General features: G+C 38.7%; 1 protein-coding gene across 1 annotated transcript in view; it reads right to left on the minus strand.

Moving 5' to 3' along the window:
* The window catches only part of ap3d1 (adaptor related protein complex 3 subunit delta 1), a 75,605-nt gene that overhangs the window by 36,987 nt on the left and 20,759 nt on the right, over nt 1-17,859 (minus strand). Inside the window, 11 exon segments of the mRNA XM_055658559.1 lie at nt 546-691; nt 1,782-1,830; nt 2,262-2,311; nt 3,485-3,534; nt 4,790-4,863; nt 7,892-8,031; nt 9,494-9,623; nt 9,724-9,831; nt 9,961-10,041; nt 10,488-10,568; nt 14,985-15,080. Coding sequence (XP_055514534.1) covers nt 546-691; nt 1,782-1,830; nt 2,262-2,311; nt 3,485-3,534; nt 4,790-4,863; nt 7,892-8,031; nt 9,494-9,623; nt 9,724-9,831; nt 9,961-10,041; nt 10,488-10,568; nt 14,985-15,080 — 1,005 coding nt within the window.

Here is a 17,859-nt window from a genome sequence, read left to right on the forward strand (position 1 = left end):
TACAATAACAGGCCTTATATTATCCTATCAAGCTGTGTTCAACAACTTATGTTTACAAGAACTAGAGCAGTTTTTCACAATAAGTCCAGGCTGTCCATAATCAGTTGTGGTTAAGCAGGAAAACATATTATAAAGCTGAAGTGCACTTACAAGCTCAAGATCTTTGACAATGTATCATTTAGGATCCAAATAAAGTCAGTGCAACACATTCCTATTGCATGTTGTCACAAAAATACTGTTTGTTCCCATTATCTCAACAATGCTTTTCTCTTGAATAATACCAAATTATTTTGATATATAGTTCTACACATGCTACGATTCTTCTGAAATATTGTGATATTTACCATCGATAAGAACGGGTAGCCAACATAGAGACGACAAGATTATAATACTCTCAGATTTTCAGTTTAATTATCGTAAAATGTTTTCAATCCACTGAGTTACTACTTAAAACGCCCAATACATTAGCAAAGGTGGTTGGTTAACAGTGTATTGCAATTTTCATGTGTTTCATCAAAAGAGCAGAGAAAGAAGAAGTAAATTACCATTCCATATAGAAGATCTAGAGCTCGGAGTCGTATAGATTCATCCTTGTCATCCAGACACTGTAAAATTAGATCCTTGTGGGATTGTACAGATTTGGGATGAGTCTTCAAAATTTTCGACATGGCCAGCAAACCCAGATACTTCACTGTGAAACAGTTTAGAATCTTTGGCAATTTGTCATCATTATAATATATAAACAACAAAAATTAAAATCAATGATCAACAAAAAGTAACGTTTTTTATAAAGTAAAAACCGACAGTTGCAAAAGCTCAGGTTCCTTGAGGCTCTGTTTCTGTTAAGCTCTATTAATTAATATTAAGCTCTATTAAATAAACTCCACATTAATATTCTGGCGAAGGAACCAAAATTCAGAGCCAAGTTTCAAAATTAAAATTCACCTGTACTGAATTAAATTTCATTAAAAAATTCATCCCTGATTCAATAGTTAAGAATAGTCTACAAGCATACAACTGATCTCTTGGGCAAGAGTCACAATGTGACTACGACAAAATATTGTTGCCCAACAATGTCCTAGCCTAGTGAGGTCCAAACGCAGAACAGTGTATAGTTCCAGAAACCTGTTCAACACCTTTTCACTTTGAACCCCGATCCTCTAATCCCATCCCTTGATATCCCCACTTCGTAAATCCTTTCCCCGATATTCCTACTTGCTGAATCCTTCCTTCTGTGAACCTTGTCTATCCCCCAAGACTAATTTTGGCCTCAGCTGTTAAATAGTGGTGGAAGGTCATTTTGTCTTTGCTGACAAAATGGCTTCATATGAGGGAAAAACATCATGTGGAAACACATCTCCACCCACAACATGAGATTCAATGGGAAAAGGGGGTCCACATTACAGAAAGTTGGGATACGGACAGTTTTCTCAGAATGCAGACCCTCTGAAAGGTAGTGGACGCCTCTATAGGAACTCTAACAATTTGACATGCAAATATGCAAGATAGAGAGAGAAAAAAAAAAAGTGGACATGGTGCATTTAGATTTTCATTAAGTTTTCAAGGATGCCTCCCATGCAGAAGGTTGGCCGACAAAGAGACCAGAGAATTGGAGAACACGGATGGATTGATAACTGGTTGACGGAAATATACTGTAGCAAAACATGAAAACAAAATGCTCTTCTCTCAATTGGGCAAGCTGTGAACAGTGGGAGTACTAAGGACTAGCAGTATACTTTCACTTCTAAACTAATGAAATAAGTACAAAACTACCTACTTACAGTTTTGGTCAGAATCTTCAATCAGTATTCGCAACTTCTGCACACAAAGCTGAACAGAAGAAAAGAATGTCATATGTTGTAATATTAAGAAAACCCTGAATAATCTATAACTGCTAAGCAGAAAGATGAGCAAAAATCAAATCTACACCAAAAATAACTTGCCACACATGATTATGATCAGGATTCCAACAAACACATCATATTGAAATGGCATTAACACTTAAAAATGTGTCCTTAAGAATTTGCAAAAGGACTTCAATATTTAAATGTTGTTGACACATTTTCAATATTAAATCACTGTTAGGGCAGGAACCAAAAACGTATTCCATGACTAAAACCCAAACACATAAAACAAATTAAATAAACCGTCAACGGGAGTCCAGAAAAAATAATGGAAAATTATGCAGAACTATTAGCTGATGAAAAATATGCACATATTGTATTCTGACAGAGGATGATACTGCTGAGAAAAACAGTTACCTGAATGCTGGCGCTATGATTCGGCATTCCAGAAGAGAGGGAGATGAGAACTGTACAAGGAATAAAATATTAGCCTCAATCTGGTAAATATTTTCTTGCAGAAGAATCTAATAAGAATATTTAAGAATTTACATTTGAAAGGCAATTGAGAATACACAATTTGACTGAATACCATCTCAATTCTATAGTGTAGCAGCTTAAATTATGAAATCCTAAATCCCAATAGCAAAGCTTGTCACTGTACCTCCATACACGTGACCAAAGCTATGTGAAACTGTGGCTGATCGCACAAAGATAACTAAATTAGTAGATAACGTCTTATAACCAACAATGCCCAACCTCGAGTAAAAACTAAAAGCTAATGGGTGCAGAACATCCATTACATCAAAAGGATTACAATCACTAATTTACGGCATTTACCTTGGACCCAGGTATTTCAGACAGCAATATAATGAAGGCTGCATCTGGTGACACCATTTTAGTCAATTATTATGACTATATTATTTTTTTCCTGAGATTCTCATGCCTCCAATTCATGAAATAATGCTTGAGCGGAGCATATTTAGATAGGAAAGATTGGTAAATACTGGCTACACCTTTGTGGCTCTTGTTCAAATAGTCTCGGGAGACTCAGGGGCTATCAGGCTTCTTAATTTATCCCCTTGTTCAAAGGAAAATCTCCAGCAGAATTGCAGTGCTTCAATTAAGATGTTTACTTTTTAAAAAACCCCCATTAAATCTCAAATCTTCACCCAGTTCAATAATATTGGCAGCACGAAATTTGCAGTTTTTCTTCTCACCTTTGCCAAAGTACTCTGCAAGTGTACATTGAAACTATATTCACATGTTTAATAATACTAAAGCTAATGGATTTGCACAAAACTAAGATATCAATTCTTTTTGAAACAATTATAAAATACATTATGGAAACTGTACTATATTTATGATAATTTTGTCCAAATCAATTTCTTCCAATAAGCATTCCTTTAGAGTTATAGCACACCATGATTACATTAATGTTTTGATAATTCTGACGAAGCAACAGTTTTTTGGGGGTATTTTAAATTTAAAAGGGAAAAAAATGTAGAATTTTGCATTACTAGTCTAACAGCTGAGATACAAACATTTCTATTCCAATAGGTCATTATCTTAAAACATTTTATTTAAAAGATCAGTTTTGTACTTGAAAGCAAACAGACAGCTGATCACCAAGAGGATATTACCTGCTATCACAGTGTTCACACATTCATACAAAAGGGACATGGCTGAGGTACTGCAAAGAAAAAAAAGAATGCTATTTTTGCCAAATTGTTATTTTACATCCCAATGCCAACTATACCAGGTATTTTCTTCGTGGGATACTTAACTTGCTACCATATAGCCTGCAGTCACTTGAAAAATCAGCCTGTTTGGTGGACAGAGAAGAAAACCAGGACCTGGCCAATTATACATTTTCTTTTTGTATTAATAATGCAGTATATTATCCTACTCTCTTGCAATTTTAGATTCTAAGATACCCCTCTCCGAATTTATGACGACATTCATGGTTCTCTGCAAAATATATATCCAAAGTTTCATTTTGAAAAATGGCGCCAAAACCTGGTGCCTCGTGGAAGCCGGGCTCAGTGGATTATATCTGTACACTTTGCTAATAGGAGATTGTGCTTAGGTATGGCAGTACTTTACTGGACAGTCTGTGAGAAAAGAATTTCACAGTGCGTTTGAACATGTGACAATAAAGAACCATAGTGAGAAGAAAGAATCATCGAACCATTAAAATTGTCTTTGCTGTTATATACTAGCATGCTTTTGAAATAACTCTTATAATGCAGTGGCTAAACATCAATAAGAAATCCCCAAATTAGTTAGCCCATATTAAAAATAGAATTCTACTGACAGCGTATTATTTCACCATAACGGCAATTATTTCATCAAGAAACATTCAAGTTTTTTTCTACAGGCAAAAGAAAAGATGAACAGAGAGCCCTCTATATCTAATATACAAAACCCTTACAACACTTAAATTACATAATGTTTCTACCAAATTAACAAAGCTTGACAATATTCAGTCTCAGACTAATGAAAAAACAAAGTTTGCCAAAATATGTTGACTAACAAAATACTTCAACGTTTTATGCATCTTATATTCAAATAACAGCAGATATTCAAAATCACAAGTAAATCTAATTTTGATAGATTAGATATTTTAAGATCCTTTTTGCGAATAATTACATCAGTCAGAGACGTTATTGAAATACAGTATCATTTTAAGATTTACCACTACAAGAGCATGATATCGAGATTTTATGCTGGACATTTTATGTGAGACTGCAACCCTTCAATTTGTTATACTAAAGATAATTACTCATACAAAGCAAGTTTGCCAAGCACACTGAACAATGCCACTTTCTGTCCGCCACAGATCGTGAGATTTTACAGTCTGCAACTTATCTGCGTATATTCTTGGATGGTTATGGTTGTTTCTTCAACAAAATATCAAAAATAGAACAATTGATGCCATCACTAACCTGTGTATTAAATTTGTCAATGGTTCAATGAGTTTCTTCCCCAGCCGCGGCTCAAGTGGGGTGAGGGCTCCAAACTAACAGAAAAGTAGGCATTTAGTATGACATGATAGTGCACATCAATGGTAGCTATCACTTAATTATTGATTTTAAATCATCATGCCATCCGAACATTGAACAAAATCATTTAGTCTAGAACAGTTCATTATTCTGGATGCTTCTGCATTGAAAAACACTCAAAGTTACCAATGTAATGCCAAGAAAACCTGAACAGACGAATTATTACTGCAAATAAGCCATTTTAATATAACAGTCATGATTGCAAACTCACGGATCAGTTCATTTTCTTTGAAATTATTTGCAAATTGCTTTGTTTGGACTTCCTCTATCTACTAATATTCTGACACCATCAGGTTGAGGAATTTATTATATTCATTTCTTCTGCCATTAGAGCCTTGTCATGAGCAGGTGTGAAATAAATTTCCAATCTAACTCTGTATCCTAGTTTGTTTTTACTGACCTTCCCTACCATTAACCAAAGCAAATCGCCATGAAACTGCTGTATGGCAGAAGAAATGAATAATACATTCCAAACTGTCAAGAGTCAAGAGACGAAAGTCAAAAATGTTTAATTGACATATATTGAAGCAGCGGAACAATGAAATGCTTACTTGCTGCACCATTACCAGGCCCATTAATTCAATAATACAACAAATATATAGCAATATATACCATAAATTAATAATCAGTAATGCTAGGTAACCAGACCATAATTCAAAACTGATGTAGTGCAACTAAACCAAAGTCCGCAGTAGATGCCGAGATAGGGGTGTGGTTATTGTTTTGCAGTGTTCAAGAGCTGAGAGTTGATGGGAAGAAGCTGTTCTTGAACTTGGAGGTCACGGCATTCAATCTCCTAAACCTTCTTGCCAATGGTAGTAGGGTGATACGACCATGGCCATGGTGGCGTGTGCCTTTGAAGATATTAGTTGCTTTTGAGGCAGAACCTCCTGTTGATCCCTTCAATATAGGGAGGTCAGAGCCTGTGATGGACCAGGCATTGTCTATCACTTTCTACTGACTCTTTCGAATTGGGCTTTGGAATTACTGAACCAGGTCACGATGCAACCAGTCAGTAAGTTTTCTGTTGTACACCTGTAGAAGTTTGATAGAGCATTCAGCAACAAAACAAATCTCATCAATCTTCTAAAAAAAGTAGAGGTGTTGGTGGGCTTTCTTTGTGATTGCATCAATGTGCTAGCCCAGGATGGATCTTCAGAAATATGCACGTCTATGCAACCTGAACCTGTTTACACTCTCCACCACTATCTCGACACGAGGACATGTTTGTGGATCCTTGGCTATTCCTTCCTGAAAACAATAATGGTCTTGCTAACGTTGGGAGAAAGATTGTTGATCTAGCACCATTCCATCAGATTATCAAACTCCTGTACTCTGAATCATCATTCCCTGTTGCTCATCCAACAACATTGGGGAAATGAATGATGACGCTGAAGCTGTGTCTGTCTCCACAGTCATGGGTATAGAGTGTTGAGCATGGGTCTCTAATTCCATCAATATGTTCCCATGTTCACATTTTCAGAATGAATCTAATCTGAAAGATGTACAGGAAAATAATTTTCTGCAAGATAGTGACATTCTTTCCTTTACATTTGTTTTTTCCTCAAGTTTGTGAAAATAATTGCTCTTTTTATTCATGGAAGAGCAATTATTAAAATTATTTGTGGAAATTCAGTCCCCTGTAATCTCAGTTAATTCTAAGATTCCCGTGTTAATAAATACAAATTGCACCTCAATTGCATCCACCTTTAGTTATAAGTTTAGTTATAACAAAAAATGCAGATAAGTCTGAAATGATGTTCTTGTAAGTAAAATTTTGTAACTAAACCAATATATTCTGTTACCATCTGAAACAACTATTTCAAACTCTTATTGTCTCATCCTCATAATTAATCCATTTATGTTTTATTGAACCTAATTCTATCATGGTAGAAATTTTCAAAGTTAAGCAAATTGACAAAAAACAGAATTTCTACTACTCAGAAAATAATTTCTGCTGCATTTAAATCAAATATCTTTGCAAGTATGATGTGCAGAAATTCAACTGTAATGACCATTAATTGAAAATTACATTATATTTTACTGCTTCATCAGTTACACAAGCACAGTAAAAGATGCCATTGTAGCCGAGTGCCAACCTATGATTAAATACTAATTGAGAATAGATCAAACTTTTAACCATCAAAATAAATGTCAAATGACCACACAGCATCACCATTACAATCACAAACTATGTGCAAGCAGCTCCAATAGTTAAATTGGATGAGGCAATTACTTTACCAGCATCTGTCAGCAAAAGTATTTTGCAGCCATTTTGATCTCCCTGTTGCCAGCCATTTTAGTTCACCTTCCCTTTCCCACACTGACTAGGCTGACCCCGGCCTCTTCCTGTCAGGGCGAGGCAAAATGCAAACAAGAGAGCAGCACTTCATGTTCTGCCTGGGTTGTCAGCAAGCTAATGGGCATGAACGTTAAATTCTAACATTTCAGGTAATCCACACCCCCGTCCTTTTCTCTCACCTATGCTAGTACTCCTTTATCCGCTCTTCTTCCCACCTTCTACCCTATTTTCTTCCTATCTGGATCCACCTCTGCCCCCCCCCCCCCCCCCCCCCCCCCCCCCCCCCCCCCCCCCCCCCCCCCCCCCCCATTGTTCCCATCTGCCTCCATCTCTCATTCAGTTTTATTCTTCCCCTTCCTTTACTATCTTATTCCCGATTCTGCAGCCTTTTATTCTCCACTTACAACTTCTCCCGCCTGACCTCACCTGCCATGCCGCCTCTCCTCACCTGTATCCACCCATCACTTGCCAGGTCTCACCCCACCTATCTTTATACCATCTGCATCCTCTCTACTCTTTCAGTCCAGATGCAGGGTCTCGACCCAAAACCTCAACTGACCATTTCTCTCCGTAGCTACGGTTTGACCCTCTGAAATCCTCTTGTTGCTCTTTTTTTTCCCTATTAATTATTACGAGGTCTGATTTCCTTGTTTTTCGATAAAATATTTTTTAAATTAACTTACAAGTTTAATAATTTTAATGAGGACCCAATTATTAGTTGATGATGTCATTAGTTTGAAAAAGAGCGGAGCTAGAGAAAGATAATTCTTCGGATTGCGTCGGGCAAGCTCACAGATGACATTCACAGCAGCAGACTGAACACCTGTAGAACAAACAGAGGTAACAGACTTCACCGAGTGATCAAAGCAAGTACAACATTGAAAATCGAGAACCTTGAACCATTACCTTGGAGAAGTTGTGCCACAGTTGCAGGTGTAAATTCAGGAACTAGTACATTTGTGCAACTCTATTGGCACTGGGTTTTTTTTTAAAATAGAATTGGTTTAAAATAAAAATATGCAATATGAAAATGGTGAAAAGACGACTCTGAATTAATACTTGGAAGACAAGACAATGGCACAGTCTTCTAACTGTTAATTGGGAGTAATTAATTAATTCTATTTTTTAATTTAGGCCCAATTTGAGAAACTGAATGTTGACGGTTAATTTGATCAACTTCATGAACTGCTAAATAATGTAATCAAGACAGATAAAACTTGTATTGTTGTTAACACAAGACATAAGATCAGAAATAGGCCATTCAGCGCATCCAGTCTACTCTGTCATTCAATCATGGCTGATCTATTTTTCCCTCTCAAGTCCCTTGACCTGCCTTCTCCCGTAACCCTAATTAAAAAAACTATCAATCTCAGCCTTGGCTTCCACAGCTGCCTGGGGCTATGAATTCCACATATTCATCACCCTCTGGCTGAATAATGTCCTCCTCATCTCCATTTGGAAGATATGTCCTTTTATTCTGAGGCTGTGCACTCCAGTTCTGGACTCTACCCATTTACACCTGCAATTTCTGAATCCTCTCCCCATTTAGAAAGTAGTTTGCCCCTTTATTTGTTCTACCAAAGTGCATGACCATACACTTTTCTATGCTGTATTCTATTTACCACTTTTTTTGCTCACTCTTCCAACCAGTCCAAGTCCTTATGACCTCCATGTGTCCTCAACACTACCTGTCCCTCCACCTACCTTCATATCATCCTCAAATGGCCACAAAGCAGTCAATTCCCTCATCCAGATCATTAACATGTAATATGAAGAGTAGCAAATCCAACACCGACCCCTGCGGACACCACTGGCCACCAGCAGCTAACCAGAAAAGGCCCCCTTTATTCTCATTCTTTGTCTGTCAATTTACATCAATTCAAACTTCAATACATTCAAAATCAACAGTGCATGATGGTGACCAAATTAACCGATGTCAAAATTCTAAACTACTCGAACTGGGCCTGAAGAATCAATACATTCCTTCAATTAAATAAGTCAGCATTTGATAAAGGATACCGAGTTGGATGATCAGCCATGATCATATTGAATGGCGGTGCAGGCTCGAAGGGCCGAATGGCCTACTCCTCCACCTAATTTCTATGTTTCTATGATTCACTAAAATATTAGATGACCACTGATGTATTAGTGTATATTCCACAAACTAAAACTTCCTGAAAATAGCTGGACCCTACACCAAAAACTTGAATCATCATGAATTACTTTACTAAATTGTGCAATTAAATAGGCACCAATCATTAGCATGTTCTGTGAAAGCAACTGACCCGAATCTGGATCTTCCAGTTTCTCTTTAAGGCGTGGGAAAGCAGGTCGCAGGGATTCAGGGTATTTGAGGAACACCTTGTACATGATAAGCACAGCTTTCTTTCTAATGTAAGGCTTTGTGTGAGACATCTGTGGATCAAAGTAGCTGTTAGTGAATAAATATAATTACAGAGATCAAAAAAGGAACCCTTCCCAAACCCAAGCACGTTTTAAAGATAAAAGAACTCACCAATGTCATAATGTCATTTGCCAAATCCCTGGCAAGATCTGGAGTAACAAAACAGGATAAACCTGTCAAAGCAACTCCTGTATCATACTGATTTGGGCTGTTGAGATCCTGTTTATGCATTGAAAGAAAGCTCGGATTAGAATTAAGAATACTGTACAAACCAAATAAACGGCACAATGTTTTAATTAATTATGTTTTTCCATTTAAAATTCATAGATCAATCGTCTCTCAACTTGCCTTGCGAATCTGATTTGTTGTTAACATGATTACATCAGTCCCTTCATAAAAACACTGAGAGGCCGCCAGGTATCCTATTCTCTGCAGGAAGGTAAAATGCAGAGTTACCAGAATTACAACTTACAACGACAAAAACCTCAGTGCACAATCTTAGAAGGCAATGCAATAATTTTTGTACTATAAAAGGAACAGCTGTGCAAATAGATGTTGTTAAAAAAAAGTAAGTTGATTTTCAGGATGGAATCACCTTTCCCAAATCTTCTTCCCCTTGAGATCTTAAACCATATAAGATAAAGGAACAAGGGTAAACAAACAAACATTTTTTTTTTTTTAAATAAGCTTGGCAGAATACATAAATTTCAGCCGATATACAAGTTCGCTAATCTTAAACTGAAATCATGCAAGGATAAACAACAATGAAATTTTAGTGATTCATAATCAGCAACGACTGCAATTAATATTAATGTACTCTACAGCTTATGCATTCATCTGAGCAATGGTACACATTAAAAAAAAAGAACCTCTACCTTGAATGTAAACTTAGATGAACTCATTACTTCAATAATATTGAACGCAGCCCAACTGATGTCATATCCCACCATTTGCAGCTAGTGTAGAGAGAAAAGAAACACTTAAAATGTAACTGAACCGGACAATATTTAAAAAAAATGCGGATATTATAAAATAAGAATGTAAGGAATACAATTAGGAAAGAGTCACACAACCATCCCCAACCCCACCCCCCCAACCTGCTTTGCCATAGACCTTCAAACCCAATCCCCACTTGTCACAATTTTCTTAAGCATCTTAAACTACATTACACCTGCAGAACATTCAATGAAAGAGTACACATATCAAAAACATTTTCTTTTCATTTCAGTCCTAAGTTAGCTGCTCGAAGGATACAGGATGGTGCCATAACCATGGCGACTCCTGCAGTTTGACTCGGTGTGGTCGACTATCTTACACTTAGTATGATAACGCCGAATGTACAATAGGATTGTCACTGAATTATAAGCACAAAAAATACATCTTGCAGTACTTAAGTACACATGATAATAAAGCACCATTGAACAATTACCATGTTATTTGAAATAACTCCATGTGATATCTTTGGGATATAAGCAACGACTTCCATGGTAATGAACCCAGCAGGTCAGGCAGCATCGGCGGAGAAATGGACAGATGATGTTATGGATTGGGACCCTCAAGTTCTCTGCATAATTCCCTCCACACGTCCTGTCGAGTTCCTTCATCAATTTGTTTTTTTGCTCATTGTCTTTTATCTCTTTTGCTAACCACAAATACGCCTTTTCCCCCCATGGAATTCAACTTTTTTATTAGAACATTATGCAACAGCTGATTGAATATCAGTCACTATTCATCTATTGATCTGTCTCTTAGCTTGTTTACCTAGTCCATTTGAAACATCTCCCTCATATCATCATCATTGATCTAAAGGTTATCATTATTAATGGTTATGAAAATTTACAGCCGGATCTTGAAAAGTTGGGCAAGTGGTTAATGCAGATAAGTGCACGATGTTGCATTTTGGCAAGTCCAATCAGCCAGAACCTTCACAATGAATGGCAAGGCCCAGGGGCGTGTTAGAGAGCAGAGAGAACAAGGAGTGCAGCACATAGTTCCTTGAAAATGGCATCACAGGTAGATAGGGTGGTCAGTATATTAAGTTCACTACTCTTGAGGCGATCTTTAACCACAAGATCCCCGATCACTTATTCCTCATTACGTTAGACCAAATCATACTGCCTATTCCTCGGACGTCCACGATGTACTGCTTTAAAAAACATCCCTGATGCATTCCACACATTCCTCTTTAATGATACGCATGCCAGTTTTGTTTAATCAATCAAGATGTAGATTGAAATCTCCCATGATAAGTGCAGTTCTCTTTAATACCCTTGATATTTCCCCATTTATGTTCTGACTGATCGAGAGGTCACATTTTGGGAATCGAAAGTCCACTCCCACTCATGCCTACCTCCCGCTGCTATTCATGGTTTTAACCAAACCAAAACTAATTCCACCTGTTCAAAGGCTTCCGCTGCCTTTACATCATATAGAAACAAGGAATTACAGATGCAGATTTACACAAAAGGACACAAAGTGCTGGAGTAACTCAGCGGGTCAGGCAGCATCTTTGGAGAACATACATTGGTAATTTTTTACTCGGGATCCTTGCCCAAAAGGGTCCTGATCTGAAATGTCACCTATCCATGTTCTCCAGAGATGCTGTTTGACACACTGAGTTACTCCAGCATTTTGTGGCCTTTACATCATGACTCAGCATTGTTCTGATACCTTCCTCAATTAATAATGCCTCCTCTCCCTTTTCATCTGTTCTGCTGGAGCAATGATCGACCTGGAATACGGAGCATCTGGTCCTAGACACCCTGGAACTACGCACATTTAAAAGCTATGAAATTATACTCATAGGTTGCTGACTCTTCTATCTTGTTGCAAATGCTCTGTGCATTCATATAAAGAACATTAAGCTTTGAGTAAGAAAGAACTGCTGAGGCTGGATAAAATCAAAGGCAGACACAAAATGCTGGAGTAACTCAGCGGGTGAGGCAGCATCTATGGAGAGAAGGAATGGTTGACGTTTTGGGTCGAGACTCTTCTTCAGACTGATGTCGGGGAGGGGGCGGGACAAAGATAGGGGAACTGGGAAGGGGGAGGGAGAGAGAAAGCGAGGGTTATATGAAATTAGAGAAGTCAACGTTCATACCGCTGGGGTGTAAACTGCCCAATCGAAATAAGCGCTGTTCCTGCAATTTGCGCTTGGTCTTATTCTGACATTGGAGAAGGCCCAGGACAGAAAGGTCAGATTGGGAATGGGAGGGGGAGTTGAAGTGCTGAGCAACAGGGAGATCAGGTAGGTTGGAGGAATAGCACCTCACATTTCACAAATTGTCTAATTGCAGATAGCCCTTGCTTTCTCTCTCCCTCACCTCCCCCTTCCCAGTTCCCCTTCTAGTCCCGAAGTCTCCACCTACTTTCTATATTTGTCCCACCCCTCCCCCGACATCAGTCTAAAGAGGGGTCTCCACCCAAAACCATTCCTTCTCTCCATAGATGCTGCCTCACCCGATGAGTTACTCCAGCATTTGTGTCTACATTAAGCTTTGATTTTTTAAAGTTATTTACAACATTTGTGCCTTTGTACTCAAACCCTTCAAGCATTTCACAAAACGTCCAATGTGCATGTTGTATCGTTATGTTAATGCATTTGAACCAGCTCACCATTTTCGTACACCATTCAAAAACTCATACCAATTATTTCAATCAAGATTGACTTTACCTTTTCCCACATTATACACCAGTCTCTTTTTCTTCCCATTTAGTATATCCATTTCTCTTTGCAGACACTATATCCCTCTAGTCTAGTTCAGAGATACAGAATGGAAACGGGCCTTTCGATCCGCCGAGACCACAATGACCATCGTCACCCATTCACACTAATTCTATGTAACCCCATTTTTGCATCCACTCCCTACATACACACTATGGGCAATTTCCAGATGCCAATCATCCTACAAACCGCCACGCCTTTGGAATTGGGAGGAAACTGGAGCATCTGGAGGAAACCCATATGGCCACTGGGAGAACATGCAAACTCCACATAGACAGCACCCGAGGTCAGAATCAAAACTGGGTTTTTGGTGCTGCAAGTCAGCAGCTCTACCAGCTGTACCACTATGTCACTCTAAATCATTACCAATTCCCCACCTAGGTGTGTATAAAATATTTATTCTCAAAAATGACGTGAAAATCTTTGAAGAGGAACAGGGAGATAATATGAATATATTTCGATCGCATACAGACTAGTAATTTGTAGCTACAAAAATAGTCTTTGATTAAAATAATCTCTTGCTGGGAAGGATTCGTACTGTGCTGCACATTTGATGCGAGTCTCAGCTTTGCATCTCCAAGATAAAATTGTTCAGTTTAGACCAGGTGCAGAGAGTAGAAATGATTACAAAGCAAAAATACAAGCAGCAGAGTAGGTCACTCTTAGTATCTTAGCTTTAAATTTAGAGTGCATGCGTTTCATAATTACAGAAGCAAAACATTAACAGAAATGAACTGGGGTTCGGGGAATGGGGAGCTAAAGGGCCTGTCCCACAGGTGATTTTTTTCTGCGACTACATGTGACTAGGCTGTGGCCACATGGTCGTGGGATGACGGCTGTATGGTCGTGAGGAGTCTCCTCAAGTTGCTTAAAGAGTCGAGACGTTTTTTCTGGTCGCCGCTGGATTTTGAAATGTTCAAAACTTTTCAGCGACTGTGGGCTTGTCTTTTCCTGTCGTAGGTGCTGTCGTAGGCTGTCTCCAGGATGATCCAGGTTGTCGACAGGTGCATAGAAACATAGAAAATAGGTGCAGGAGTAGGCCATTCGGCCCTTCGAGCCTGCACCGCCATTCAATATGATCATGGCTGATCATCCAACTCAGTATCCTGTACCTGCCTTCTCTCCATACCCCCTGATCCCTTTAGCCACAAGGGCCACATCGAACTCCCTCTTAGGTGCGTTGGTTGTTACCGTGTGCTGACTTTGGTGAATTCCATCGGCGACTACCTATGTCAACCGGCGACTGAATTGTCTTCAGTTGTCGCCGACGGGGTCATTGCTTGTCGTAGGTGGACGTCCAAATGGGTCACTGGTTGTCAGTAGCTTGATGTCGACGAGGTGGTAGCTTGTCGTAACTTGCCGTAGACATTTCCGTAGGGGGGGGTCCAGTCGCCGCTTTTTCGGCGACCCGCTATGACTGTGCCGCAGCCGCCGAAAAAAAACCGCCTAAGTGGGACAGGCCCTTTAAAGAAAGGGGTAAGATTTGAAGGATGAACCAAAAACTGCTATAATATTCTACACTTGAACACATGCCAAGATCATGTTACCAAAGGATGCAGATTTTTCTCGTGAGATTAGTAAAGCTGAACAAAAGGCATACTGTAAAACATTTGCTACTATTTATTTAAGTATGACATTTTATACTTACATATGCAAGCTTGATGACTGCATTTGCCTTGACTGCAATATTGTCCTGCTTGAGCTCCTGCTTTATTTCATCAATACATTGCGAAATATATTTGGCCTGAAAACAAGATTAATCGGCAATTAAATTCAGCACTTGAATGAAACTGTTATAAAGGAGTGAAAATAAAACTGGAAAAAACTACCAACTGTTATTTTAAATACACATGAATTATGAAATAACTCACTATCATCGGTGTACATCCCCACCAACACATACACAATGTAGGTATACAACCATGTCAAATGATTATCTTGAAAGCGGACGGGAACTCAAAATAACTATTTTTTTAAATGAAACAGGAAAGTATAATTGGGTTGTTGATCCAAACCACTGATGACAGATGAAACATAACCTCTCTTTCTTCAGATGCATCCAAACTTATTTCCAGCATTTCTTATTGATGAAATTACTGATATCAAGTTACAGCCAATGGTTAAAAAGGCACCACTATAATGTGTAGCATAGTTAATTCATCTCAAATAAAATGACAGTCCAATGCTACACTTGAACATTTTCAGTCCATGATTACTGGATTTGCCAGAGTATGTTCCAGAAAGGAACTCCATTGCCATAAAAATATATCTGCAGATGTAATTGAAATATAATGCATCCAAATTTTAATTATGGCATGCTTCAGGTTATAGAACATAAAACAGTACAGCATAGGAAAGGTCCACAATGCTTGTGCCGACCATGATGCCAAGTTAGAAGGGCCTCACCTGCCTGTACATGATCCATATCCCTCTATTCCTAATTGGCGAGTTTAGGAGAGTTTGAAAAAGTATCGTGTTGAAGACCTCCTTCGACGATGTTGAAGACTAGCTTCGGGAAAATTGGACACCGAATAGTGGAGAGTGAAGACGACCTCCTTCGATCTCCTTCGACCTCCCTTCAACTATGTTGAAGACTATCTACGACTACGCTCGACTACCTATGAATAACATGCCGACCTGCTACGACTAAACCTACGAGTAAAAAAAAATATATAGATTTTTTCCATGGTGACCTTTTTTACTCGCGGGCATTTTTAAACATGTTGAAAAATACGCTGCGACCTAGCTGAGGTCTCGACTATGCGGGGACTACTCTCGAGCATGAAAGAGAGTTACAAAGACCTCCTAGGACCTCGTGTTGATCATGCTGCGAGTACGAGTCGAGGGAAAACTCTTCTAAACTCGCCAATTAGGTCGCCGCAGTGGGACAACTGCCCTCAACCTTTGATGTTCTGGAGAAAACAATCCAACCTCTCCTTGTAGATGAAACTCTCTAATCCAGGTAGCACTCTTGTAAACCTCATCTGCATCCTCTCCAATTCCCCCACATCCTTCCTGTATGGGACAACCTAAACTGCATGCAATACACCAAATGCAGCCTAACCAAAACCTTATAGAGCTGCATCATGACTTTCTGACTCATACACTCAATGCCCCTAGCAATGAAGGCAAGTATATCTTATGCCTTCTTTGCCACCCTATCTTCCTGTGCTGTCACCTTCAGTGAGCTAGCAACTCGCTTCAAGATCCCTATACACATAAATGTTGTTAAGGGTCTTGCTATTACTGTATACTCTCGTCTTATATTCAAAAGAGAATAATTAAGGAAATTAAAAGATGCTCTACAAACCACTGGAGATCACAAACCAATTCCAGTAATGGTTTTATACTCAGAGTGCTACATACGAGAAGCTGAAAGTTACTTCAATATTCTAAGACGGTAAAGTATTTAAATGCTCACATTGCAGTTTTAAGTTTTCCCTTTCAGAATCTACTCTCCTTACAAAAAAGATGCAATTTGTGTATTGCATCTTTTCCACAGTAATGAAATACCGCCTTCATCTAGGCGAGAGAGTCTGTTCTAATACTGCCAAATCCATTTGGGATTCATTGAGCTTCTCTGAGTTTTCTTTTCTTTCTGACAATGTGAGTAATATGATAAAAATACCCAAGGCATCAGATGGCACTGGAATCCTATTTTAAGATTACAGACGGCAAGTCAAAGAACAGATCTAAAAGATCTAAACAGTGTTACAATTCTTCTTCAGGATTTCAATGTTAATGATAGCCTGCTCTACAACCCATTTCCATCTAGGCAGATGTCACATCTGTCCCTACACCTCATCATTCATTTTCACCCTGGAACTTTCACAACCCTTCCAGGTGAGAGAGAGGTTCACTTGCATCTCTCCCAACCCTATCTATTGCATTTGGTCCTCCTAAATATGGCCTGCTTTACATCGGCGAGATCAAGCATAGACTAGGTGACTATTCAGTCGAACACTTGCCTTCTGTCCTATTCTGCTTGTTTTCAGTCTACACACACACAAAATAAATCAGTTTCAGCTCCCTGCACAGCTCATCAGCTCAATGGAAGACGATAAACATTGTATGTAAGACATTGCAGTCATGCCTAGGTGCCCGGCATCATGTTCCAAGGTCATAAAATTATCCAGCTCGATTATTCTGATCAGTTGTCCCAAATTTGTTTAGAAATCAAGGGCACTTCTTGGACTGACCTAGTCACCCTAAATCTAGGCACCATCAATCCCAACCAAAACTTTGCAATCACCATGTTGAGTGTTTTACTTTAGTAGCTTAAAAAGATACCCAATTTAGTACTCTGCTATAAACAAAATATTTAGTGGACTGGGTATTTTAACTTGGAACTGGCAAGCAAACATTCAGGAAACAGTTCACTGATTTGAGTCAACATAGCCATTGGCAAGATTTGAAATGGAGAGAAAAAAAATGTGCATTGTAAATTAGTGGCTTTGATATGCCTCCTTCAACCCGGCAGAGAGATAAAAGCAGAGAATAGTTCCTTAGAAATGTCTTATTTC

This window comes from Leucoraja erinacea, chromosome 29 (assembly GCF_028641065.1).
Source record: "Leucoraja erinacea ecotype New England chromosome 29, Leri_hhj_1, whole genome shotgun sequence".
Taxonomy (NCBI): domain Eukaryota; kingdom Metazoa; phylum Chordata; class Chondrichthyes; order Rajiformes; family Rajidae; genus Leucoraja; species Leucoraja erinaceus.